This window comes from Camponotus vicinus, unplaced genomic scaffold (assembly GCF_025532165.1).
Source record: "Camponotus vicinus isolate PSW18456_S1 unplaced genomic scaffold, iyCamVici1.0 SCAF_12, whole genome shotgun sequence".
NCBI classification, from domain to species: Eukaryota; Metazoa; Arthropoda; class Insecta; order Hymenoptera; family Formicidae; genus Camponotus; species Camponotus vicinus.
Window position 1 is genome coordinate 7,912,642 of NW_028141948.1, and position 27,060 is coordinate 7,939,701.

At 37.3% G+C, this 27,060-nt stretch overlaps 3 protein-coding genes across 3 annotated transcripts; 2 read left to right on the forward strand and 1 right to left on the reverse strand.

Annotated features, from left to right (window-relative positions):
• Nucleotides 1–548: 548 nt before the first annotated feature.
• LOC145962444 (uncharacterized) lies at nucleotides 549–1,268 on the forward strand. Its single transcript, XM_083083501.1, has 2 exons — nucleotides 549–878; nucleotides 965–1,268. Exons 1-2 carry the CDS (start codon nucleotides 634–636, stop codon nucleotides 1,266–1,268), a joined length of 549 nt encoding a protein of 182 aa, XP_082939627.1. The 5' UTR covers nucleotides 549–633.
• A 10,421-nt stretch (nucleotides 1,269–11,689) lies between these two features.
• LOC145962445 (uncharacterized) lies at nucleotides 11,690–15,042 on the forward strand. The gene is made up of 3 exons (XM_083083502.1): nucleotides 11,690–11,848; nucleotides 11,931–12,387; nucleotides 14,974–15,042. Exons 1-3 carry the CDS (start codon nucleotides 11,739–11,741, stop codon nucleotides 15,040–15,042), a joined length of 636 nt encoding a protein of 211 aa, XP_082939628.1. The 5' UTR covers nucleotides 11,690–11,738.
• A 4,133-nt stretch (nucleotides 15,043–19,175) lies between these two features.
• Nucleotides 19,176–25,659, reverse strand: LOC145962567 (facilitated trehalose transporter Tret1-like). Its single transcript, XM_083083757.1, has 4 exons — nucleotides 25,520–25,659; nucleotides 24,435–24,706; nucleotides 21,135–21,559; nucleotides 19,176–20,854 (listed from the first exon to the last, which is right to left on the reverse strand). The coding sequence occupies exons 1-4, from the start codon at nucleotides 25,548–25,550 to the stop codon at nucleotides 20,227–20,229; spliced, it is 1,356 nt and encodes a 451-aa protein (XP_082939883.1). The 5' UTR covers nucleotides 25,551–25,659; the 3' UTR covers nucleotides 19,176–20,226.
• Between the last annotated feature and the right edge of the window lie 1,401 nt (nucleotides 25,660–27,060).

The window sequence follows — 27,060 nt, forward strand, 5'->3', positions numbered from 1 at the left end:
TGATAATTACAGTGGCGACAATAACGCGGGTGCCAGATGTAGCGCGCATCAAAATGAACTTGTGTGGCGCGAGATTGATATCGCGTTCGATAACCGTATTCTGACCGGTGCTGTGATTAACGCAAACCATATCGAACCTCGTCAATTTCTCGATGACGCCAAAGACATTGTGATAGAACATGTGCAAGACGTTATAAGAAGACACAACAGTGTAAAAGTGAACACTATATTCAATGGTGAATTTGTGTCGGGTGATAAGCGCGCAAATAAAAGTACCAATACGAGAAACTGTGAACTCTTTCCCACATCCGATTTACACGAGTGGTACGAGCGTCGCGTTATCGAACCCACTCTAGCATCGCTGGAAGAATTTCAGGAACGCGATAGTGGCTGGGCATTGTCGCGAATACAGAATTTAACTGTAAATATAAATAAGTATAATCCTATGCGCGCGGGATGTTATATTAAATTGCCGCGAGAAATTATGATGAAGAGAGCTGTAATTAATGTACAATCCAGAGACAATGCGTGTTTCGCGTGGCCGCTCTATATCCCGCTGAAAGAGACACGAATCGGGAATCTTCATATCCCCACTATACGACGGTGTTAAATGTACAAAATATTGAGTTTCCGATGACGTTGAACCAACTAAAAAAATTTGAACTTGTCAACGATATTTCGATCAACGTCTACAGCATCGAGAAAGAAAACAGCATTGTCCCGGTACGTCTTTCGGAGCAGAAACGGGATAAACACGTCAACCTGTTGTATGTGGAAGACGGCAACAACGTCGGGCATTTCGCTTGGATCAAGAACTTATCCCGGCTCGTGAGCTCGCAATTGAGCAAAAAGGACCACAAGAAATATATCTGCGATCGGTATGTATAATTTAAATAATTATAAGTTATGTAGCAAATTGTATATAAATCTTTAATTTTTAAAAAATTTTTATTTTCTTTTATAGATGCTTGCATTACTTTGGTTCGGACGACAAGTTGCAGTTACATACGGTAGACTGCGGAAAGATGAACGACTGCGCTATCCGGTTACCGAGCGATAAGGACAAGTGGTTATCGTTCAACAATTACAACAGGAAAGAGCAGCTTCCATTCATCATGTACGCCGACTTGGAATGCGTTCTGGCCAAGATGGAGGAAGAGAAGAATATGTGCCAGCACCATCAAGTATTTAGCATAGCATATTATATACATTGCTCGTACGACGACTCATTATCCGCATATCATTCGCGTCGCAATACCGATGTATAGCATGGTTCGTCGAGCAACTTAAAATGTTAGCATTTCGTGTAAAAAATATTTTAACTACTAATGTCCCTATGGTAGATTTAACATTCGAAGAGTGTGAAAAATTTAATAGCGCTACTCAATGTCATATATGCGAAAAACCGTTCGCGCAAGACGATACACGCGTACGCGATCATTGCCATTTGACTGGACGGTACAGAGGTCCCGCGCATTCAAATTGTAATTTAAATTATAAAGAGTCTTTCTGTATTCCGATAATGTTTCATAATTTATCCGGTTATGATTCGCATTTCATTATCGAGGAAATAGCCACAGCGTTCGAAGGGAGAGTCGAGTTACTTCCAATAACGAAAGAGAAATATATATCGTTTACCAAAAATGTCGATCTTAAGGAAGAAAAACCAAAAAATCAAGTAAAATTACGCTTCATCGATTCATTCAAATTTCTTACGGCAAGTCTCGACAAATTAGCATCTTATCTAGATAAAGATAAACTGGATATTTTAAAATCAGAATTTCAAAATTTATCGAGTGAAAACTTCAAATTATTAACACGAAAAGGTGTGTTTCCATACGAATACATCGATTCCGTTGACAAGTTGCAAGATACATGTTTACCACCGCGCGAATCATTTTACAGTTCCTTAACCGGTGAAACTATATCCGAGAGCGATTACGCGCACGCCGAGAACATCTGGACGCGATTCTCCATTCGAACGCTAGGCGAGTATAGCGATTTGTACCTGAAAATCGACGTCTTGTTATTAGCCGATATTTTTGAAAACTTTCGCGATAGTTGCATCAAAAGTTACGGACTCGACCCCGCGTATTATTATACTCTTCCCGGATACACGTGGGATGCCATGTTAAAGCATACAAAGATTACGTTCGAATTGCTTACCGACATCGACATGGTCATGTTTATCGAACGCGGTATACGCGGTGGTCTGAGTCAGTGTTCTAACAGATACGCGCGCGCTAATAACAAGTACATGCAACAATCGTACGATCCATCGAAACCATCGTCGTACTTGATGTATTTCGATGTAAATAATTTGTACGGATGGGCAATGTGTCAACCGTTGCCCTATGCCGATTTTCGATGGGTCGACGACGTGTCGAATTTTGACGTAGCATCGATCGCGTTAGATTCGCCTACGGGTTATATCCTCGAAGTCGATCTCGAGTACCCGCAACATCTTCACGATACGCACACTGACCTTCCGTTTTGTCCGACACGCGACAAGCCGCCCGGCAAGCGGCAAGACAAACTCCTCGCAACATTATACGATAAGAAGCGTTACGTGATACACTACCGTAATCTACAGCAATGTACGCGACACGACCTTCGCGTTACAAAAATACATCGCGTATTACAATTTACACAATCTCCGTGGCTTCGCAGTTATATCGAATTAAATACACAGTTTAGAACACTCGCGAAAAATGATTTTGAAAAAAATTTATATAAACTGATGAATAACGCAGTATTTGGCAAGACGATGGAAAATGTGCGTAATCGTGTCAACGTAAAATTATTAACAAAGTGGGACGGACGATACGGCGCAGAAGCAATGATAGCGAAACCAAATTTCCATAGTCGAAGTATTTTTTCGGAGAATCTGGTTGTCATAGAGTTACGCAAACTAGAAGTAAAATTTTATAAACCAATCTATGTCGGCATGTGCATACTAGACATTTCTAAAACGTGCTTGTACGAATTTCACCACGAGTACATGTTTCCTCTGTATCGCGACAAATGCCGGGTAATGTACACCGATAGTCTAATATATCACATCGAATGCGTCGATGTGTATGAAAACATGAGACGCGATATCAACCGATTTGATACGAGCGATTATCCAATTGATAACGCGTACGGTATACCGCTCGTGAATAAAAAAGTACCGGGTTCAATGAAGAATGAAAATAATGGTGCGATAATGACCGAATTCGTCGGGCTTAGAGCAAAGATGTACGTGGTGAGAGTGGACGGGAAAAAGGATACGAAGAAGGTTAAAGGCGTCAAAAGTAATGTCGTAGCGCGTAATATAACCTTCGACGATTACACGCGGTGTTTGCACGATGAGATCGAAATGACGCGACAGCAGTCATGTATAAGATCGAAATTGCACAAAGTGTATACCGTCCGCGAGACGAAAATTGCTCTGAGTCCGTACGACGACAAGCGGTATATCGTACCCGAAACCACCGATACGCTACCGTGGGGGCATTATAAGATACCATTGTAAAATGTGTGTGAAAGAAATATTAATAAAGATTTTTTTATTTTTATATTTCATATATTTTTATGTAATGCATATCTCATACATCTTATATTAAAAATACATGTACTATCGCAAGGAATATTGATAAGGATTTTTATGTATATTTTCATTTTTCAAATATTATATATGTTATACACATATATTTTTCCAGAAAATTAAAAATAAACACTGTATAAATTAAATCACATTGTCTTTATGTATCCAAGAATTGTGCGAATTGTCAAATCCCAATCATTTCACGTAAACCTCGTCACCCCTCCTACGCAGTACTTTCTCCACGAGATACACGTCCGGATAATTCGCGCGATGCAACTCGTGCTCGTAGAACGCTCCAGCGATAGGTTTTTTGCGATAATCCTCAAGTAGATAGCTTACGGGATTAGTATGCTGCACTTTTACAATTTTAAACACTTCGGTTGTCCAATTTGGCGTGTAACCTTTCTCAAAAATTGTCTTGTATTTGCTAACGCGTACCGAGTCACCTACTTTGAATTTCGCCGGACCCGCGATATTTACACGGTTGTACACAGTAGCCAAGAGTCTTTCAGCGATCGCAGGGGTAACGTCGACGGGTCGCATACCGATCGTTCGATGCTTGCGCGCGTTGTAATCCGATACGAGTCGCGGCAACGCGCTGATCCACTTGTAAGATCCGTTCAGCGTAAACATCTTCCACATGTTCTTCAGTGTACGATTGAATCGCTCAACGATCGATGCCTTCAATACTGAATATGTAGAATAATGATTGATGTCATGTTTCCGCATGAGCCGTTGCACGTCAGCGTTATAAAATTCCTTCCCCATATCAGTCTGTAAGTTTTTCGGACATCTTTTGCTATTTCGAATTATCTCAGCGATAGCGTCAGCTGTCTCGCTTCCGCCTTTACTCTTGAGTGGTGCGGCCCACGCGTGCTTGCTCAACGCATCGATGACTGTGAGTATGTAGTGGTAACCTCTGTTGAAACGAGAGTACGGACGCATCTCGACAATGTCAGCTTGCCACAGGTCATCGTATCCCCGCACTATGACGTGTCTTCGGGGAAAATTTTTTCTCGCCGGCGCGTGCAATTCGTTCACCAACTGCCGTTTCTCTAAACTATGTTGTTTCTTCGCTTCCTCGGTTATTCCCGATCGCCGATCCATCGTTGTTTCGATTCGTCGATCAAACGATGTGTGCCCCGAGTATCACCGTGCGTTTTATCATTCGTTACTGTTTGATAGCCGTTCGATAACCGTTCCTGCCCCGTTCGATAGCTGTTAGTTGCCGTTCCTGCCCCGTTCGATAGCCGTTTCTGACCCGTTCGATAGCTGTTAGTTGCCGTTCCTGACCCGTTCGATAGCCGTTCGTTAGCCGTTCCTGCCCCGTTCGATAGCCGTTTCTGACCCGTTCGATAGCCGTTCGTTAGCTGTTCCTGCCCCGTTCGATAGCCGTTTCTGACCCGTTCGATAGCCGTTCGTTAGCTGTTCCTGCCCCGTTCGTTGCCGTTCGATAGCTGTTCGCAGCCGTTTGTTGCCGTAATTGACCCTATTGGTAGTCGCTTCTAAGTAGTCCGTAACCTCGTTGGCAATCGTTTCTGACCCGTTCGTAGCCGTTCCAGAGTTGTATGCCGCCTCGTATGTAGCCGTTCCTGACGTGTTCGTAGCCTTGTTCGCAGCCGTTCCTGAGGTGTTCATAACCTCGTTCGCAGCTGTTCTTGAATTGTTCGTAGCCTCGTTCCTCTTCGATCACGGCCACTCATTGTAGTTCGATAACCCTTCGTTCGATAAGCCTTTGTACATGTTCAATAATTGTACAATAGCCGCTCCTTAGCCGTTCGTGGCTGTTTCTGAATTAGTGTTAATCGCACGCTGAAGCTCGTTTATCGCAGTCTGCAAAGCTCGCACGTCCTTCTCGAACGCAGTCAGCTTCTCGTCTGATTCTTTCTGCTGATTCTTCAACGTTTTAACGCATTGTTCCACGTACAGTTTGTTGACTGCATCGGTATCAGCCTCAGGTTGCGCTACACGGCGAATCTTGCGCGACCTCGCGTCATAGTACGTAGCGACGCGACACAGAGCGTTTTGACGCAAGTAACTTGTCACCGATTTACCCCAATGATCGCTTGTTCTAATTGCTTCATTTCTCCGTTCGAATAATCCAAATTTGTTGATGGGCATTTTTTTTCTCGATGCGAGTGACGTCGATCGACTGATCAGTTTTGTCGAAACACCGTTTAATTTATAATAAGACCAACTTCGCGAAGTTCATCGATGATCGACAGGATCTCGTTGTCGTGAGCGTTGTGGCCAGCTCGGCGCGAAGCGTCGAGCAATCGTAGACGATCCACTAGCTCGTTGGGATCGTCCCAGTGCACGTAATCGATCTTATTGTCGGTTAGCGTCATCGCGCGAGGCATGGATACTCCCGTACCGCATTTTTTCTTTTTCGATTCGATCGACATCAACGGTGCAATTATGTGTTTATACTTGTATCCCCTGTTGCTCTTTAATTGACCTTGCGCATCATATTGGCGTTTATGCGCACTCGTCGCTATTAATATGCTCTTATATTTTTGCATATCGTCCTCAGTGTATACGTCATCATCGGGAATTCTCTTGAAGATCAACTCGTATAATCCAGGTGTACCAATGTACCTCACTTTGTCTATGATTATAGAGTCATCTGCGTCGATGTCGAATCGTTTGTCACCGAGCCACATTTCATTCTCGTTGAAATAGACACCGTACACGTGATCGATCTGATTTTTTTCGTCGCCACTAAGGAAAGTGCTCATGTACTTTTGTGGCAGTGGCCCGAAGTACTCTCGTAACATTTTTTGACCTTCCAACGTTTGTAACATGTTTCGAACAGATGGTGATTCGAGCGGATTTCCCGTGGTTTCGAAAACATTTTCGATTGCGAGTGATTCGGGTATCGTGGGTTGTACGATTCTCGTTGTCGCGGACGGTGTGGAGGTTATCAGCGGTTCATCCGATGTATGCGGTGTCGATAAACGATTCGCCTTCAATCGTTGTCTCTTTTTCGGTGTCGTATGCTCCTCCTCCTCCTTCTCCTCTTCTTCCTTGTACCGCTTGATGGGTAACGTTTTAATTATAGCGTCAGCGTTATTCTCCGGCTCGTTTTTCACCGCGATTAAGCTAGAGTTGTCGACGATTTTTTGTAGTAGCTCAATAATAGGTCTAAAATGGGTCTTGACCGCGATATCGTCGTCGATCTTGCCGGTCTTCAAAGCGCGATGTTTCTTGCGGATCGATTCGCTCGTTTTCTCAATCTCCCTCGCAATTTTTTCACGCTCGCGAACATTATCGCTTTCAGCCATGTCATCGACAGAGTGTCGGCAGCGACTAATCGTTTTGCGGTATCGCGAACACGTTAAATCCTTTTCTGTATCGCCCGTTCGTAAATGAGCTGTCCTTATCTATCACTAGGAATCCATACTTTTGTTGCCAACAAGTACGACATAATTCACTGAAATCCTCGTACGACATGTCGGTATTCACGTGATCGTTGTACACGTGTTTCAAGTTAGTACCGTCCTGTTTAAACAAGATCAGCAGGTTCGCGTTGTCGCGTATAAGATGTTTTGGTATTCTCGCGTACGTCTGACAGAGATAGAAGCAGTCGACGTTTGAATGACGACCCATTGAGAAGTACTCTCTTATCGTATTTTGCTTGTCGCACGCCACGTCATCGAAGACGAAAATCAAGTTCGGACGTGCCTCGCTCGGTGGAATGACGTCACTGTTATTGGAGAACGTAAAATAGCCGATTTCATCGATCGATGTCAACAAATTCTCCAGATATCGATATTTCGGCTGTTGCAGCGATTTCGAGTACACGTACACGTTCTCGAAACGTACACCGTGCGGACTTTCCAGTAGACTTATCAGAACGTTGGTTTTACCACAATTCGAGGGACCGCAAACGATCGCGCGTATAGTAGTCGGTAGCATCGTACCGTGCCTGCGCATCTCCGCATTGTCCTCCATTGATCGTAATCTGTCGTCGCAATTTGTCACGCATATCGTCAAAGGTTGTCGCACGAATCTCATTTTTTCAACATTGCTGATTGGATCGAACGCCTACCTATTTATAGGTGCGCGAAATCACGAGTCGCTCAGTAGAGAAAAAATGTTCATCCTGCTAACAAATCCTTCCGATATTCGCGATTTGAGCGTCGAACAGCTACAATTTGTGTCGAAAGCAGTTCTATTGAGAACGTGCGGTGATTACGTCCACTACGTGTGGAACAAACTTCCGGAACACATAAAAGCGGATCCGGAGGTTCAGACGTATCGTCGCTGTTACGAACACTACAATCAGCCATGGCAGGAAACGCACATCGACGGTCCGGCGCCATTGAATTGCAGCGAATGTCAACGAAAATAGGTAGAGGCCTATTAAATCACGCGATAAACGCACTTCCGATCGAATTCCATATTCCCGGCTATCAGTTTTGCGGGCCAGGCACACGGTTGGAGAAGCGATTAGTCAGAGGCGATCGAGATATAAATCCATTGGACGCGGCGTGTCGCGAACACGATATAGCATACTCTCGGAGCAACGATCTCACCGAGAGACACGCGGCGGATAAGATACTCGCCGAGAAAGCGCGGAATCGCATCGTTGCGAGAGAGTCGACTCTCGGTGAGAGAGCCGCCGCCACAGCTGTCTGGACAGCGATGAAAGCCAAGACGAAGCTCGATATGGGTCTGAAGACGAAGAAAAGAACGGCGAAGAAACGGATACTTCCGGTAGCGAAATGCGGCGGTGATTCTACCAATGTTGGGTGCGCTCGGATCCCTGATCGGTGGAGCGGCTGGTGTAGCGAAGGCGGCGAACGACGGAAAAGCCGCGCAACGTCAGTTGCAAGAGATGCTACGTCACAATCGCGCCATGGAAGGTCGCGGGTTATATCTCACTCCTTACAAATACGGACGAGGAGCCTCAACGAGAAAAAAAAAAAACGTCAAGGAGACGCTAAAAATGCCGCAGGGCACAACTACCAACGTACAATTGCTGCAACTGGCAAAACGTATGCGCATTTCATATTTTAGAGGTGTTTTCATGCGCAACTCGTTACCGATCGGTGGTATAGGTACATATATCAAAACGAGAGCGGCATTGTAAATTTGGATAGCGTCGAAGGACCAGGTACTCATTGGGTGGCGTATGCAAAGAAGGGGATGTGAATTTAAAGACAGATATTGCGCTATTTAACTCAGTATTCGTTAAACAGTTTCGTCGACATGTCTATGACGTTCACATTGACTGGGAAGAGTAGCGTTCTCACGGCAAACTTCTTTCCCACCATAGATTTGAGCGACGCCGAATACGAGCTCGGTCTAACGGATTTTTAGACTTATCACACGATACCGAATGTGAATTCCTCGAATAATAAATTTTACTTTGGCAAAGATGACTAGGAAATTACGATTCCCGAGGGATCGTATGAATTGCAAAATATACATGAATTTTTGAAACAAGCAATTTCACGGAAACATCGCGATAAGAAACACATTGACGGTGGTGACTATGAAGATGATGAATATCCGATAGTGCTCCGCGCTAATTACAATACAATGAGGAGCGAGATCAAATGTGCCTACAGAATAAACTTTACCAAACCCGACAACATTGGATCGCTGCTAGGATTCTCGAATCGTATTCTCGAGCCGCGAAAATGGTACGAATCAAACATGCCGATTAATATTCTCAACGTGAATATTATCCGTATAGAGTGTAACGTGACCGCGGGTGCGTACAACAACGGCATACTCGTTCATACGATACATGAATTTTCACCGAGGGTACCACCGGGATATAAGATATCGGAAACGCCTGCCCAGATCATTTACCTGCCGATCATCGTGCGGAGCATTACGGATTTAACGTTACGCGTTGTCGACCAGAACGGACGATTGCTCGATTTTCGAGGAGAAGAGATCACCACCAACAACGACAACAACAACGTCGACGTTCGCTAATATCAAATCATCCAAGAAAAAGAAACTCAGCGCATCGAACGTTGCGTTTTTACAATCTTTGGGATTTGCGGTGCGAAACAGCTGAACGATGACCGACATTCTCAACATCGGTGATGAACCGATCTTTGACAATCGTATCATCAAGATCGAGACTCACACGTACAACCCGTTCGCCAATACAACGTTCGGACACAGTGACGAGATAAGAATACCCATACAACAACAGGATCTGTATACGCTGCCGTACGAGAGTTTCCTATACATCGAGGGACAACTAACGAAAAACAGAGCAACAATTGAAGGAGAAAGTGATGTGGTACTGGCAAATAATTGCGTCGCATTCATGTTCGATGAGATTCGATACGAACTCGATGGCGTTGAGATTGATCGCAATAGAAACGTAGGAATAACTACTACGCTCAAAAACTATGTAACGGTATCAACCGATAGAAACGTGATTATGAAAAACGCCGGCTGGGATCCGTTGACCTATGAGAATGGACATTTCAATTTTTGCGTACCGCTCCACATGTTATTGGGATTTTGCGAGGATTATAAACGAGTGGTGATTAACGCTCGTCACGAATTGATCTTAATACGATCGCGCAACGATAATAATTGTCTGTTTGTTTCAACAAATTCAACGCTGGAGCCTGTGATCAACATATTCAAGATACAATGGCGAATGCCACACGTGCTGTTGAGCGAGATCGAAAAGCTGTCGATGCTGCGTGCTCTGGAAAGCAGACGATATCTCAGCATGGGTTTTCGCTCGTGGGATCTGTACGAGTATCCGCTATTGCAGCTTACAACCAAGCATTCGTGGGCCATTAAGACCGCGACTCAACTGGAGAAACCACGATACGTTGTCTTCGCTCTGCAAATAGGCCGGAAGAATGCCATATCTGCGAATGTGACTCAATTCGACCACTGCAAATTAATCAACGTGAAACTCTATCTGAATTCGGAATGTTATCCGTACGACGATATGAATCTGGATTTCGTTAAAGGCAGATGTGCCATTCTGTACGACACGTACGCGCGCTTTTGCAAGAACTATTACGGATACGAGTATCTCGAGCCGAGTCTCTCCGTCTATACGTTTCAACAACACGGTCCGTTCGTGATTATCGATTGTTCTCGACAAAACGAATCGGTTAAGAGCGCAACCGTGGATGTGAGATTGGAATTCGAATGTAAGGAGAACGTGCCGGCGAATACCACTGCGTACTGTCTCATCATACACGATCGTGTGATCCAGTACAATCCGTTGACCAACGTTGTACGCAAAATCACCTAAGCGATAACATCGACACAAGAGAGAGGGGAGGAGGATATAAATCAAAGTGCTGCGAGATGATTTTAGAGTTTCCCATTCCTCTCGAATGATGCATCGGGGAGAGAGAGAGAGAGATCTCGTCATGTCTATACCAACGTTTGTGGATCTGCAAGGATTTATTGTCGGGAGAAATTTTGTCGTGAAGGAAACGGCAATCCTGAGAAAGGGATATGTTCTCTCACATTATTTTTTCGCAAGTCCTGTACCGTGGAGCGTGCTTACAAAATCTGAGCGATGTCAAGTTTCATGGGTGATTAGAAATCATCATGGATTACAATGGGAAGACGGAAACGTTTCGTATGGCTTGGCTCAGCGTGTAATTACAACAGCTGTCGTTGGTACGATACACGAAGAAGAAGAAGAAGAATCGTCTGTCGTGTACGTTAAAGGACTTGAAAAGCGAAAATGGCTGACCGATATACTAGACGATGCGGGAAACGGCTATATTATTGAAACCTTGGATGCAGACTATGAAGATATTGATTCTCTAAATAAATTAGATATTACCAATAGTATGCGATGTGGAAAACATGTTAAGAATTGCGCATTACAAAATGTATTCAAAATATTTAACTGGTGGTCGCAACGCCAGAAAGAATTGCAAGAAAATAAAATATGTAAACATTAATATGTTTTATCTCTTATTTCCCCTTCCTAGACCTTTCCTTGCGTTTCTAAGAATTTTTTGTCTGAGCGTTATCTCCCCTTCTCCTAAAATTCAAAAGCGTTAGAAGCATTGATCCCCCCACCACATTATACTTTTGGAAGATGAGCGTCATGTATACTCGGTTATTTCTTATACGATCAGTGTCGCGTTAACACCACTCTCGTGGTTCACTTTTCATAACTCCCAGAGAAATGTATTACGTCGAAAGAAACGGAAACAGCGGCAGCGGCATCGGAAGACGCGTGAATACTTACGTACCGAGTCGTGATAAAACTCCATCGTTTGAGAACAAATGTGACGAGTAAGTTTTATTTAACTTTTTCTATTTTTCGATTTTTACAAATTGTATTATTACTATTATTTTAATTTTAATTTTTCTGTAGCATTTCGTTGGAACGTCGTGCGGTTCGTATACTAGGTAGACGATACGCATTGACAACTACGGAATTCAAATTCCTCGAAATTGGTATCAACGTGGGTCCACCGAGTTACGTGGAGATTGCCATAGGAGATCATCGAGGAAAGGAACTGATATTATCTCTCGAAACGTGGAAGGGACTCTACGAGCAACGTCGCAATATTCAAAATTTACTTTGGAACAACTCTAAAGATGACTACAATTTCATAAGCGTTGGACCGCTAACAGTGAAAGTTCGTACGATTAACGACGTCAAACTCATAAGTCTCGAATCTTCAAACGTATGCTTGATGATGGTCGAATCGACATTACATCGTATGTTCGATCTCGATCAATGCATAGATGTAACTTTTGATCGATTGGGCAAAATTATCGAAACAGTTGATGTCAAGTTTACGCAATTCTCCAATATCGCGTCCACTGTAATAAATCCAAAAGAAATATCGAATGTAATACGCGCGAGTGACGCTTTCAACAAGCATCAACTCGTCGATTGCGAGCTGGCAGCTTTAGTTTTTAGTCCATAGTACGTAAGAAAAATATGTAAAACAAGAATAAAGAGTTTTAAGTCTAAATCATGATGTAATTTCTTCGCACGCATTTCCATCCACCCAATCCTATTCAAAGGAATACCGCTTATATTGTTTAATTCGAAAAAAAATCTAGAATTACTTATATTGTGGGAGAGGGGGTGTATCGCAAGAGCACAAAACTATTTTGTTTGCGAAAGCATGTCCCGACGCGTTAATCAGCCTTAAGACCCAATCCTCTTCAAAGGAATACCGCTTATATTGTTTAATTCGAAAAAAAAATCTAGAATTACTTATATTGTGGGGAGAGGGGGAGGGTACCGCGAGAGCCATTTTGTTTGCGAAAAACATGTCCCGACACATTAGTCTCGGCCCGAAGACCCAATCCTCTTCAAATACCGTTGTTTATCAACCGGACATCGGTTTATGATTGTTTATACTTGTCATAAAACATCCAACACGTCCCCAAGCGTCCCCCGCCCCGCCCCGCAGCCCCCGCGCCGACGAAATCCCCTCCGTCCCGCGTGACGTCATTCCCCCGCGGCACCGAAAACCCCCTCCATCCTGCGTGACGTCATTCCCCCGCGCCACTGAGATCCCCTCGCACCTCATCCCCCTGAGATCACAGCGTTAGAACCGGCCTATAACACCTACTTTTGAAGCTTGAAGTTTCAAATTTAACATGCAGTTGATGGTTTTTAAAAATTTTTTTATCTTCCTTATTCTGCGCTTTAAAAAAGAACACACTATTTAGTTCTTTAAAATTATGTACTTTTAACACGCCGTAACTAGAAAAAAAAAATTGTCTCGAAAAATTCAACTCAAATTACATAAACTCAAATTTCGCAACATTTTGCCTACAAAACGCTTTTTTCAAAATTTACATACGTCTTTTTTTTGACCGAGTAATACGATTTTGAAAAAAAACCAGTACCTTCTAGATATGATGTCGATTCTCGGCGAAAATTATCCTAGAAAAAAATGAAAAAATATTTTGAAGCTTGAAATTTTAACCTTAACGCGCTATCGATAGTTTTTTAAATTTTTTATCTTCCATGTTCATGCTTTAAAAAAGAACATTGTTTCGTTCCTCAAAATTACGTATATTTTACACTTTGCAGTTCGATAATAAATTTTTCTCGAAAAATTCAACTCAAATTCCATAAATTACAATATTTTGCATACAAAACGCTTTTTTTTAATTTTCCTACGATTTTGTTTGACCGAGCTACATGACTTCGAAACTAACATTCCTTTTGAAGCATTGTTAGCTGGTTCGATCACCGGATCTTACGCCTCCTGATTTTTTCTGTGGGGACACCTGAAATATAAAATTTATCACGATATTCTCACCAGAAGACATGCAAAAAAGAACTCGATGTGCATGCACCGCAATCATCCCGAAATTACTCAAAAAAGAAGCATTTATTTATCGAATTCGAAAATGTATAAGGTTAATGGAACGTTTTTGTGTTTCAAAGTCATTTGAAGGTCAACATATTCTATATGGTTAAATTTGTTTTTTTATAAGCTACATCACTGCGTTAATGAAAATATGCCACCCCATTTTAAAAAATGTTGATGACTTTGAAATCTCGTAAAGAGTAACAGTAAAAAGAAATTTTTGTTTATCAGAATATTAGTCCCTTTGAATTGAACAATTTTTGTCTTTTGAGCTTTGTCGTATCGTCAAAGGAATCAGAAATATTCTAACTGCTAGAGTTAGAGAAAACACCCTGTATATATACATGTATACATGTGAGATACGCGGGATCAGCACAATGCTTTTGTGTCTTTCCGCCATTCTCAGATAACCAATCTAAGAGTTGACACTATCATTGATAATTAAGCTGACATATAATTATGCGTACGTTATCAGAGCGTTAATTTAAGTTTTCAATGAAGCACTAAGACACTTAATATTTCATTAATTACACAGACCTGCGAAATTTGATCTTTTGTCAGTTACAAAAAGCAGAGTAGGTGAATCTGATAGATTTTGTGACGCTGAAAACGAAGCTGGCCGCAGAATTTCCCCAGCACGTCAAGTTTTTGAGTAATTTGTAGTTGAATGACCCAAAAATCGCTATTTTGGCTAATTTCATGAATCTGTTGTGGAGAAACCAAATTTTTTGAAATATTTCTGTTAATGGCATCGTATAGTACTACTTTCATTTTTCAAATTCACTTTCGATTACCGTCGCACGATTTTTTTTCGCTCAGATATACATGTTATAAGACCGGTCATGCACAGGGATCCAATAAGCTATTCTAAATCAACCGTGCTACCTCTCTATCTCTCCGAATCAAAATTAGGGTAAAAACATACATTTTTAAATACCTTCTGTCATCTTTGGAATTAAAAATGACGCATCCAATATGGCGGATAGAATTACAATAAAAAGGCATAAAATTTAGAAAAATTTATCAAAATGTGTAACGACAGGTATTAGATATTTCTTTACAATATTTTTTTAGGCAACCAAACCTGACATATGTCTTTTCAAATTTCAAGATGATGGATCTACCATATTGATGTCTATGTAAATTTTCTTTAACGTGAATTTTCTTATAACTTTATACTTATACAGGGTGTCGCAGACCACCCGTATCAGCCGAATATCTCAAAAACTGAGCGCGGCAGACAAAAATATTTCAGACAAAAGTTATAAGGTTTCAAGTAACGCATTACATGGCGATATCAGTATGACCTTGAAGAGTGTTGTCAAGGTCACGTAAAGGTCACCTCCAACTTTTTAAATGGGACACCTTTTATGCTTTTGCATATTCTTGTAGCTCATCTCGAGAGCTTTCCAAAACATTATAATTAAGTTAGTTTTCATTAAGTACTTTCCGAGTTATGAGGCTTGAAATCATCTCTTAATTTTACATAAACCGTAAAATATCTTGTAAAATATTCATTTTTCGATTACCTTAATACTTTTATGTACAAAATAATGAGAGGAATCAATTGGTGTAAAGAAAACACATAGTTGTTTCGAAGAAAAAATATGTAATTTTTAATTGCAAATTACATATTTTTTCTTCGAAACAACTATATGTTTTCTTTACATCAATTGATTCCTCTCATTATTTTGTACATAAAAGTATTAAGGTAAGATAATCGAAAAATGAATATTTTACAAGATATTTTACGGTTTATATAAAATTAAGAAATGATTTCAAGCCTCATAACTCGGAAAGTACTTAATTAAAACTAACTTAATTATAGTGTTTTAGAAAGCTCTCGAGATGAGCTACAAGAAATGTAATAAAAAATAGGGTGTTCTATTTAAAAAAATTATGTTGATCTTGAAATCTCCTTAATGCCTTCATCTATAAAAATATCGTTTGTACCATACGATGTCCCCCTCTGTGTCAAACATCTTTTGGTATAGAAATTTTTTCATAGCTCTTCAACTTTAGCTAATATTCACATCGGTCACTTTATATGAATCACCCTGTATATATATATATATATATATATATATATATATATATATATTGTTGCGTCCGCGGAACGATATCTATCGATCGCGCGCGACACAAAGATCAGCACCCGCGTACTCTCTCGCGCACACGCTCGCGCACTCGTAAATAAGAACTCGTATTTAAAAGAGAACACAGGAACTTTAATAACACCAGAATGCAACGGAATAAACAATAATATTAGCTCGGGAAATCAAGACGCGTCTGCGCAGCTTGACAGCTGGGATACGACTCAGCTGACTCTCGTTGTTTATAAACAATCTTCTTGACCACGGGATCCGGACAACAGCAGGGCCGTAACGACTCGTACGCGCGCGTAACACTGCCCCTCCTCTTCAAGATTGTCGTCCCGACAATCAGCAAGGAACTCGATGACCAATCTTGGTGGACTTCCCGAACGATATCCTGCTCTCCCTGAGCTGTTGCTCCAGGTTACCGAGCATCGCTCCGACCAGGCCCCAATTCACTGGGCAGACTCCCAATCGATTCCTTCCAGAGAGTTGGCCAGACCCTCAAGAATCGACTCCAGGGCAGCCTCCCATTCCAGTCATCTTCCTCGTGCCGGGCGCAAGTCTTTTTTTTTGTCCTTATCTTCCCGTGCCTTTCTTCGAACAAGAGGGGGGTATCCACCGTGAACCCATCGTCTTAAAAGGACTCCCCAAGTCCCTGCCTCGGCATTCGCCCTCCGGCCCACGGGAAAACCACGGCTCAAAAACCGTGGGCGAGGCAGTCTTCTATTAAGATCTCCTCTTCAAATGTTTGTCACAGTAGACCACTCCGACGCGTCTCCAAAATTTCTTTCCTTTATAACAAAAGCAATAAAACGAGTAACAAGCACTAAACTTTTCCATCCATAACTCTCCCCTTGGGTCTCGGATGTAGAACCAATCCCTAATCAAAATAAAATTTGGGAGTCCCTCCCACAATACTTTGAGGATTTCTCTACCAATTACAATTCATTCAAAGAAATAATTAGAACCAATACGACCATTATTTAAACGAACACCGAAAATCACGAATATTGCTATCCAAGCGTTCTAATGAAAGAATTATCCCCTATTCAAAATACATCCGAGCCCGCTTTAATTTACACACACCAGTTCATTCTTTTTTAAAAGAAAAACTTTTTTTAAAGGAAACACTTTTAACATAACGTTTTTTTAAAAAAAAAACAAATTACGTGTGCGGATCTGACTTCGTGCGATTTAGCCGCATTTTTAAAATATTGGAGCGACTTAGCTGTTGTGAAGGCTAAGACCGGCTCCCCCGCAAAAGCTGCAGCTCATCATGCCGGCCAAGCATTGCGGCGATTTCCTCTTCTCGTCGTGCCTGCTCCTCGCGCATTCGCCGCATCTCGAGCAACACGGTCTGTAAAGTCGTCGGCTCCGTCGCTGCCGATTCCGACGCCGCCGATTCCGTCGCTCTCGATTCCGACGACGGCTCGGAGAGCTCGCGCCTCCTCCTCTTCACAGCTATCGTTGCCGTCGCACAAAATCACTACGTGTCCGTTGATCCCGGACGAGCCCCCAAAATGTTGCGTCCGCGGAACGATATCTATCGATCGCGCGCGACACAAAGATCGGCACCCGCGTACTCGCTCGCGCACTCGTAAATAAGAACTCGTATTTAAAAGAGAACACAGGAACTTTAATAACACCAGAATGCAACGGTAAAATAAACAATAATATTAGCTCGGGAAATCAAGACGCGTCCGCGCAGCTTTACAGCTGGGATACGACTCAGCTGACTCTCGTTGTTTATAAACAATCTTCTTGACCACGGGATCCGGACAACGGCAGGGCCGTGACGACTCGGGCGCGCGCGTAACAATATATATATATACTATATATATATATATATATATACATATATATATATATACATACATACAGGATGTCTCAGCTAAAGGAGGCCACCTAAATATTTCCTTTATTTTTCATGATACGAAAAATGTTCGTGATGCAATTTGTATAGCTCAAATACAGGAATACGATGAAAAACTAATTTTTTTTATCAAGTCTTTTTTTTCTGTTTTTTCAAAGTCATTGATATTTTTTATCTGGAAAACCTGTAATTTTTTCTATTGCATATTGTAGCGGATGAAAAAATGCATTTGAATATGCCTGAATCATGATCTTCAGATGACCTTGAAAACGAGTAATGTGATGAAATTGTATTTGTGACTATCTTATACTGCTTATATCATAAATGTTCAAAATGATGTCGTGCACAGATCCGTTGACAGCGATACACTTTCTGGCACGAGTAAATGTGGATTGCGTTGCTCTCGTGTGTAACAGTTTCGGGTTTCTGATATTTTTTGCTTTTAATACTATCGGTTTCTTCGAATTTTTTAATCAATTTAGCGTATGATGAACGCGATGGACACTTGCGATTTGGAAATCGTTCTTTATGTAGTCGTATCGATTCCCAGGTAGCAAACACACGTTATTTATTTGACGTTCCAACTTGGTCATTTTTGGTCATATGTCGTCAAAATGACTGAATTGTTACATGACTTTATATTGACGTCTTGCTATAACATTATTTTGACGTCATATTTCAGTCATGAACGGACGATTATTTTATTATTAATGTGATTAGTTAGTACATCCCATAGAAAAATCTTTTAAAATTTTTTATATAACATGACTTTCGCGATCAGACTTTAACAATTTTTCTTTCGACGCATGCGTTTATCTGTGCACGACTCATGTTGCTTAACCACTCAAGTATTCATTATTATTGCACAGTGAAAATATTAGCTATATCAATTGAGTGTAATTAAAGTGCCAAAAAATATACACATTTTTATTATAAAATATTTATATTTATATTTTTATAATACAGTTGATTGACAAAATATATTTTTATAAAACGCAGATAACGGAAGACATTATTTGTTGAAATTTTATATGATATTAGGAGTAAATTTTTTTATTTATGTTTAAATAAAATAATAATAACAAATATAAAACTTGTGACTTATTCTCTTACCATATTTCGCACTAATATGCAATTTTACCTATACATTATTTAACATGTATTATATATTTAAAATTATTCAAAGACGTTGATAATATATAAAGGCAGATTTTATATTTAATATAATTATATTTAATTATATCAAGATTATTTGACATATTTTTAACTTTAGTATTACAATCTTAATAGAAGCAATAAGAGTCATATTATACATAAGTAAAATTTAACATATGAAAAGTATTTTTTGTTATTTTATTTGATATTATAAATTAAAACTGATATTATAGATTTAAACATTATATCATTAACATTCCAGACAGAATTAAAATATATATGTTGATATCCCTCCATATAGTATAATTTGAAAAAATAATTAATTAATAATGCATTAATTTTCTTAACTTTTTAATTTTTATTTCTATAATTTTAAGAGGTTACAATATGTATGCGAATACTAAAATGAATATACATGTCATTGAATTACTACTTTATATAATAGATCCTTCGTTAATAGAAAATAAAAATTTTTAGTGAAAAAATATGTAAATGGATGAATATTGAGGCAATAAATAAGAAAATGGATTTATAGACAAATGATCTAATTTTCAAAATAAAAATTTCAAAAAAGTATTTTAAAAAATAACATGCATATACATGCATATGAAAAGCGAGGAATAATATATATGAAGATCAAAAATATTAAAAATATAAAATTAAAAAGTTACAAACACATTTAATGATATAACTGATTAATCTAAATTCTTCTTCAAGGTGTGGTGTAATATCACAAGATGATGATTCTATAATATATCGAAGAATATGCATTCGAAACAATTAAAGTCCAAAATTCATTTTAAAAGTATTGAAATGTACATCCTCTATAAATATATATTAAAAACTGAAATCGACAAAAAAACTTAAATTCAATTAAAGTTATAATTGTCGCTTAGGAAATACAAAATATTATTATTATATAAGAACACAAAAAATTATTACGCTGTAAAAGTTTCCGTAGATATTGCTCGTATTTCTTTCGAAATAGAATAAAGAAATTCTTTTTTGACTCTTTTTTTTATTCAGAATATGACTCACTATCAGTTTTGATAATTTTCTAATTGTTATTCGGTATATATCCTCTTTATGATTTAAACGCAATTAACGTGGTGGATCCGATATACGTTCGATTTTGAAATATATATTTTTCAATGAATCATTTAAGAATTCATTAAAAAAGATTAAAAAATATATCTTTGATTCTCACTGCTTCGATAAACCTTGCAATTCTTCTTGTATCTGCTCTAATGTCTTGCCTTTGGTTTCAGGTACATAAAAGAATATGAATATAGCACCAGCGAAACTGCACGCAGTGAATATCCAGAACGGTATATGTATGCCAGCAATATCGGCAATGATCAAATATGATCTTGTAACGACAGAAGCCATCAAACTTATGACTATTAAAACAATCATGCTGCCAAGTGCCTTCACATTTGTAGGAAATATTTCGCTGAGCAAAGTGCACGGTAGCGAAGCCAGGCCCAAGGAATTCATGATTGTGTGTATGATGACACCTGCAGCGGGCAACCAAGTAATATCATTGGTATTCATATGATTGTATTGCATATTGAAATACGTCGCAATCGTTGCGGACGAGCACGCTGTACCAATGCAGGAAATTATCAGCAGTGACTTTCTACCGCTGTGATCAGTGATGAACATAGAGATGATCGAAAATATCAGTTGTACACCGCCCAATATCATAGTCAAGTATTTGCCCTCCAGATTAACATTCATCTGGTCAAAGATCATTTGAGCATACTGGTCTATTGCTTGAGAGCCGCTCATTTGCTGAATTATGCCCACGCACAATAATGTTATTAGAGCTCTGTAAAATCAAGTTTATTGATCAAATGTAGCTGAAATAATAGTTCTGTTGTTCTATATCATTGCAATAATTTCAAATTACTATGAGATCAAAAATCGAATAGAAAATATTTAAGAAAATTATTATACAATAATATAATTATTTTACATAGAGAAAAGAATGGATTTGTACAAAATTACATTACTTGCGAAATTAATTGTAATAGAAAAGATATTTTCGAAAATTTTTATCGATTCATTAATGATCAAGTGTGACGATAAATGGAAATCTGATATCTCACCTGCGATTTCCTGGCACGCATAAAAGTTCTCGAAAACCAGCTTGATCATCTAAATTGGTTATCACGAACCGCTCGATATTACATGCTTCATTGTAAACGTCCTCTTTGCCTCTCAATTGAATGAGAGAGTTCATGGCTTTCTGTTTGGCGTTACGACGTATCAAATAGTATGGAGACTCCGGTAGCCAGATGAAAACAAGCATAAATAAACACGGTGCAATCAAAGACACGAAGGTGAGATTTTGTATAGATACAAATGGGCCTATCACAAACTCCAGTAAAATGCCGATTCGCACAGCGACTGTTAACATGGATGTTAAATTACCGCGAATGTGTGCTGGTGAAATTTCGCCCAAATACATCGGCGTGGCTGTATAAGCGATGCCTGTAGCCAAACCGGATATAAACCTTGATACGTACAGCTCCTATAAAGCAAAGAAAAAAAATAGGAATTTAAAGAGATTGATCGCGCCAAATTGATTAGCATTTTGAAGCTTGAAGTTTCAAATTTAACATGCAGTTGATGGTTTTTAAAAATTTTTTTATCTTCCTTATTCTGCGCTTTAAAAAAAAACACACTATTTCGTTCTTTAAAATTATGTACTTTTAACACGCCGCAACTTGAAAAAAAAAAATTGTCTCGAAAAATTCAACTCAAATTCCATAAACTACATTTTACTTACAAAACGCTTTTTCTTAAATTTTCCTACGATTTTTTTTGACCAAGTAATACGATTTTGAAAATAAACCAGTACTTTCTAGAAATGATGATGTCGATTCTCGGCGATAAATCATCATAGCCAAAAAATAAAAGAAGTCTTTTGAAGTTTGAAATTTCAACTTTAACGCGTTATCATTAGTTTTTTTAAATTTTTTATCTTCCACGTTCATGCTTTAAAGAAGAACATTGTTTTGTTCCTTAAAATTACGTATATTTTACACTCTGCAGTTCGATAAAAAAATTTTTCTCGAAAAATTCAACTCAAATTCCATAAATTACAATATTTTACCTAGAAAACGATTTTTTTTTTAATTTTCATACGATTTTGTTTGACCGAGCTACATGACTTCGAAACTAACATTCTTTTTGAAGCATTGTTAGCCGGCTCGATCATCGGACCTTACGTCTCTTAATTTTTTCTGTGGGGACACTTAAAATATCAAATTTATTGCGATATTCCCATCAGAAGACATGCAAGAAAGAATTCGACGTGCATGCAATGCAATCATCCCGGAATTACTCAAAAAAGAAGCATTTATTTATCGAATTCGAAAATGTATAAAGGTTAACGGAAGTCATTTTGAACATCTTCTGTAAAAAAAAGATATTTTTGTACTAAAATAGTTTCCTTTTCTAAACGTTTTTATATATCAAAGTCATTTGAAGGTCATCATATCCTATATGGTTAAATTTGTTTTTTTATAAGCTACATCACTGCGTTAATGAATATATGCCACCCCATTTAAAAAAATGTTAATGACTTTGAAATCTCGTAAACAGTAACAGTAAAAAGAAATTTTTGATAATCAGAATATTAGTCTTTTTGAATTGAACAATTTTTGTCTTTTGAGCTTTGTCGTATCGTCAAAGGAATCAGAAATATTCTAACTGCTAGTGTTAGAGAAAACACCCTGTATATATACATGTATACATGTGAGATACGCGGGATCAGCACAATTCCTTTGTGTCTTTCCGCCATTCTCAGACAACCAATCTAAGAGTTTACACTATCATTGATAATTAAGCTGATAACATATAATTAAGCGTACTTTATCAGAGCGTTAATTTAAGTTTTCAATGAAACACTAAGACACTTAATATTTCATTAATTACACAGACCTGCGAAATTTGATCTTTTGTCAGTTACAAAAAGCAGAGTAGGTGAATCTGATAGATTTTATGACGCTGAAAGCGAAGCTGGCCGCAGAATTTCCCCAGCACGTCAAGTTTTTGAGTAATTTGTAGTTGAATGGCCCAAAAATCGCTATTTTGGCTAATTTCATGAATCTGTTGTGGAGAAACCAAATTTTTTGAAATATTTCTGTTAATGATATCGTATAGTACTCACTTTCATTTTTCAAATTCACTTTCGATTACCGCCGCACGATTTTTTGGAATTAAAAATGACGCATCCAATATGGCAGACAGAATTACAATGAAAAAACATAAAATTTAGAAAAATTTATCAAAATGTCTAACAACAGGTATTAGATATTTCTTTACAATATTTTTGTAGGCAACCAAACCTGACATATGTCTTTTCAAATTTCAAGATGATGGATCTACCATATTGATGTCTATGTAAATTTTCTTTAACGTGAATTTTCTTATAACTTTATACTTATATATCTCAGCGAAAAAAAATCGTGCGGCTGTAATCGAAAATGGATTTAAAAGGAGAAAGTGAGTACTATACGATGCCATTGGCAGAAATATTTCGAAAAATTTGGTTTCCCCACAATAAATTCATGAAATTAGCGAAAATAGAGACTTTTGGGCCATTCAACTACAAATTACTCAAAATTTGACGTGCTGAGGAAGTTCTGCGGCTAGCTTCGTTTTCAGCGTCACAAAATCTATCAGATTCACCTACTCTGATTTTTTTAACTGAACCGCTCAGACCTGTGTTATACGCATTAAATATGCTAAAGAATTATATATCTACCAAATAAATTATAACAAATATATTCAAAAATTTCTAAAGAAATATATAATTATATATTATTTAAAATATGTTTAACACTCTCTGTGTTTGTAATTATTGAATTTTAAATATCGGATATAATATATGCATATAATAATAGGTGCAAAACAAATTTTTTCTTATTTGTTTTAGATGTCAATGAATGATTATTCTATAACAATTTATAATATTTTTTAGGTGACAATGTGTGAACACTGTCGTTTCAATGTGTTCATGGAACAGAAATCACTTGTATTAAGCTGATTTAAAATTTTGTATGTTGAGGAGGAAAAAATATCGCTTTTATAGATAAATCTTATTACTCCTACTTATAAGATCTATATAGATTAGAAATTTGTTTGTATAGATTAGAATGGAATAAAATTTAAAATTTAATCTAGAATCGATGTGTATGTATATTGTGTGTTATATTCATATATTCATACAATTTCAAGGAAAGCAAGGATAAGTGTCATTACATTGATAAGCGTTACAAAGATGTGCATTTTCTAGGCAAACTTAAAACAATAAAGACTGAAACTATAATCAAAACTTCCTTAATTAATAATTTTTAATCTGAAGATGTAAATACGATATTTTTTTCTAGGATACTTACTTTCGAAGATGTTGCAAAAGCTATCATCAACCAGCTGATTATCGAAGGCACCGCAGTAAATAACATGGTATTTTTTCTACCGAAGTTATTCACAATGACTGCACAAATAATGTTACCTGCAGCTCCACCGAATGTATGTAAAGATGCCACCCAAGAGGCTTCTTCCGGAGTCAGATGCATAGGATATTTTTCATCCTTCCCTTGCATCAATACAGGCAAAGATGGCGACGACCAACCAAAAAATTGGCCAACCGACAGCATGCCCAGATTTCCTTCCAGATAAAATAACATTTCGAATAGGCTTTGAGAATCATTTTCTTTTTAACTGACATTAATAATGTCAATTTTATAGAAGAAAATATTCTTCTATGTAAAATTGATTTATATATTATTAAATATTTTTCAATCATAATTTTTTTAAATTTTAATATAATTTTGTATGTATTTAGAAACACAGAATTTAAAAGAATAATGTAATTAAAGTTGCAGATAGGTATTCTAAATAAATAATTTATTATTTAAATTGCAGATGGGGATTCTAAATAAATAATTTATTATTTAAATTTATATATTCCGTTATAGAATATATATAATAAGATACATGTAATAACTTAATTTAATTAGGATAACAAACAAAATGCATAAAATGTATAATAATTAAATATAAGTTTTGTTATATAATTATAAAAGAATAAATATTTATTAAAAGAACTGGAAAAATATAAATTAAATTAAATATACATGTAATATCATAGTCATATTACATATACATAGCATCAAGTCTTATATGGATTGGAAACAAAGCAATAGAAACTAATGGTTGCAGAATCACCGAATATTATTGACATTAAAATCTATATAAAAATATTTAATTTTACGTTCACGTGACAATGACAGCTACATATAATACATATCCAGCTTCAAGCATAGTTACTTAAGAAAGTTTAATAAAGAAGGAATTTAAATTATTGCAAACATTTATGTGTAATTATAAATTTAAAGTAATAATGTATGAATATGTAAATATAACCGAAATATTTTTATTTCTCCATGTTTATCTCGATGAATGCATGTACGTTACATACCCGCTATGGCAGCAAGATATAGCTTCTTCATCTTTACAATACAATCCCCAGATAGCACATATTCGTTTCACAAATGTCTCCTCGTTTTATAACCGACTCTTGAAAACGTTTTTAATTGGTTAAAATGTCCACTTGAAACATGTTAAGAGATACGTTTCTTCTGATAAAAAAAGTAAATTTAAGTTTAAAAGTACATTTAAAATACGTTTAAAATACGTTTTTTCTTTCATTCTTTAAACATTTGTTTTCTCATGGAATTAATAAAATAATGCATTTATACACACTCTCTAAAAGTGAATCAGTATATCATCAGTGAAAACAATAGAGTCATTGATACAGCAGTTATGAGTTATTATAGCACTGTAAATCAATAATATTTCACTGAAAGAATTAGCAATATTGACTATTTTAATCAGTAATATTAGATGCGTATACGTGAATATTCAACATGCATTTTAAATAGGTGATGATTTATTTTACTTAAATAGATAATGAACGGAAAATAACAAAAAATAAGCGTTTCTATTGAAAATCAATGAAATATCGATTTTTAATGATCTTATTCATATATTTGTAAATAGATATTATTGATAGATAATATTGACTGTTTTAATCAGTAATATTAGATTATAATTTACCTACTTCGTATAAAATTAAAAATATTATTTATATTTACGTGCATATTGAATATGCATCTTAAATAGATGATGATTTATTTCATCTAAACAGATAATGAACGGATCATTTCGGTTTATTGGCCGGACATTTACTTGTCCGACTTATAAAATCGATTAATATCTAAAGCTCCTCTATTAAAGTATCAGAAATTAAATCGAAGTTATACTTTTAATTTTATCTGTCGCCCTTTGCAAGCTTTATATAATTTTCATGACTAAAACTTAAGTACGAGAAAAATAGTGCATCGGAACAGTAAATAAATGAACTAGCGATTACTGATTTTATAGTAAAATTTAACTTTCACTGGTTATAATTAGATATAAGATAAAGTAACAAAAAGTAAACGTTTCAACTGAAGATCAATGAAATACTGATTCTTAGTGATTCTTAGATATCTTATTCAAATATTTATAAATATATATTAATATAGTTTCCGTAATGATTATGTATATATATATATATATATATATATATATATATATATATATATATATATATATATATATATATATATATATATATATACAGGGTGTATCAGACCACCCGTGCCAGCCGAATATCTCGAAAACCAAGAACGACAGACAAAAATATTTCAGACAAAAATTGTAGGGTTTCAACGTATTATATAGTAATATTGGTACGACCTTGAATAGTGTTGTCAAGGTCACGTGAAGGTCATCTTAAATTTCTTAAATGGAATCCCCTATTTTTCATTACATATTCTTGTAGCTCTCGAGGGCTTTTCAAAACACTATAATAAAGTATTTTTTCATTGAGTACTTTTCGAGTTATGAGGCTTGAAATCATTTCTTAAATTTACATAAACCTTAAAATATCTTGTAAAATATTCATTTTTCGATTAT

Excerpts from the sequence above, each read along its gene's own strand:
- LOC145962567 (XM_083083757.1), bottom strand. The coding sequence starts at position 25,550 with ATGAAGAAGCTATATCTTGCTGCCATAGCGG. Across the intron at positions 24,707-25,519 it reads ATATCTTGCTGCCATAGCGG|GAAATCTGGGCATGCTGTCG; the intron begins GTATGTAACGTA and ends TTTATCTGGAAG. Across the intron at positions 21,560-24,434 it reads CTTTTGCAACATCTTCGAAA|GAGCTGTACGTATCAAGGTT; the intron begins GTAAGTATCCTA and ends TTTGCTTTATAG.
- LOC145962444 (XM_083083501.1), top strand. The coding sequence starts at position 634 with ATGACGTTGAACCAACTAAAAAAATTTGAACTTGTCAACGATATTTCG. Across the intron at positions 879-964 it reads AAGAAATATATCTGCGATCG|ATGCTTGCATTACTTTGGTT; the intron begins GTATGTATAATT and ends TTTCTTTTATAG.
- LOC145962445 (XM_083083502.1), top strand. The coding sequence starts at position 11,739 with ATGTATTACGTCGAAAGAAACGGAAACAGCGGCAGCGGCATCGGAAGA. Across the intron at positions 11,849-11,930 it reads TTTGAGAACAAATGTGACGA|CATTTCGTTGGAACGTCGTG; the intron begins GTAAGTTTTATT and ends ATTTTTCTGTAG. Across the intron at positions 12,388-14,973 it reads TCTCCAATATCGCGTCCACT|GCAACCAAACCTGACATATG; the intron begins GTAATAAATCCA and ends ATATTTTTTTAG.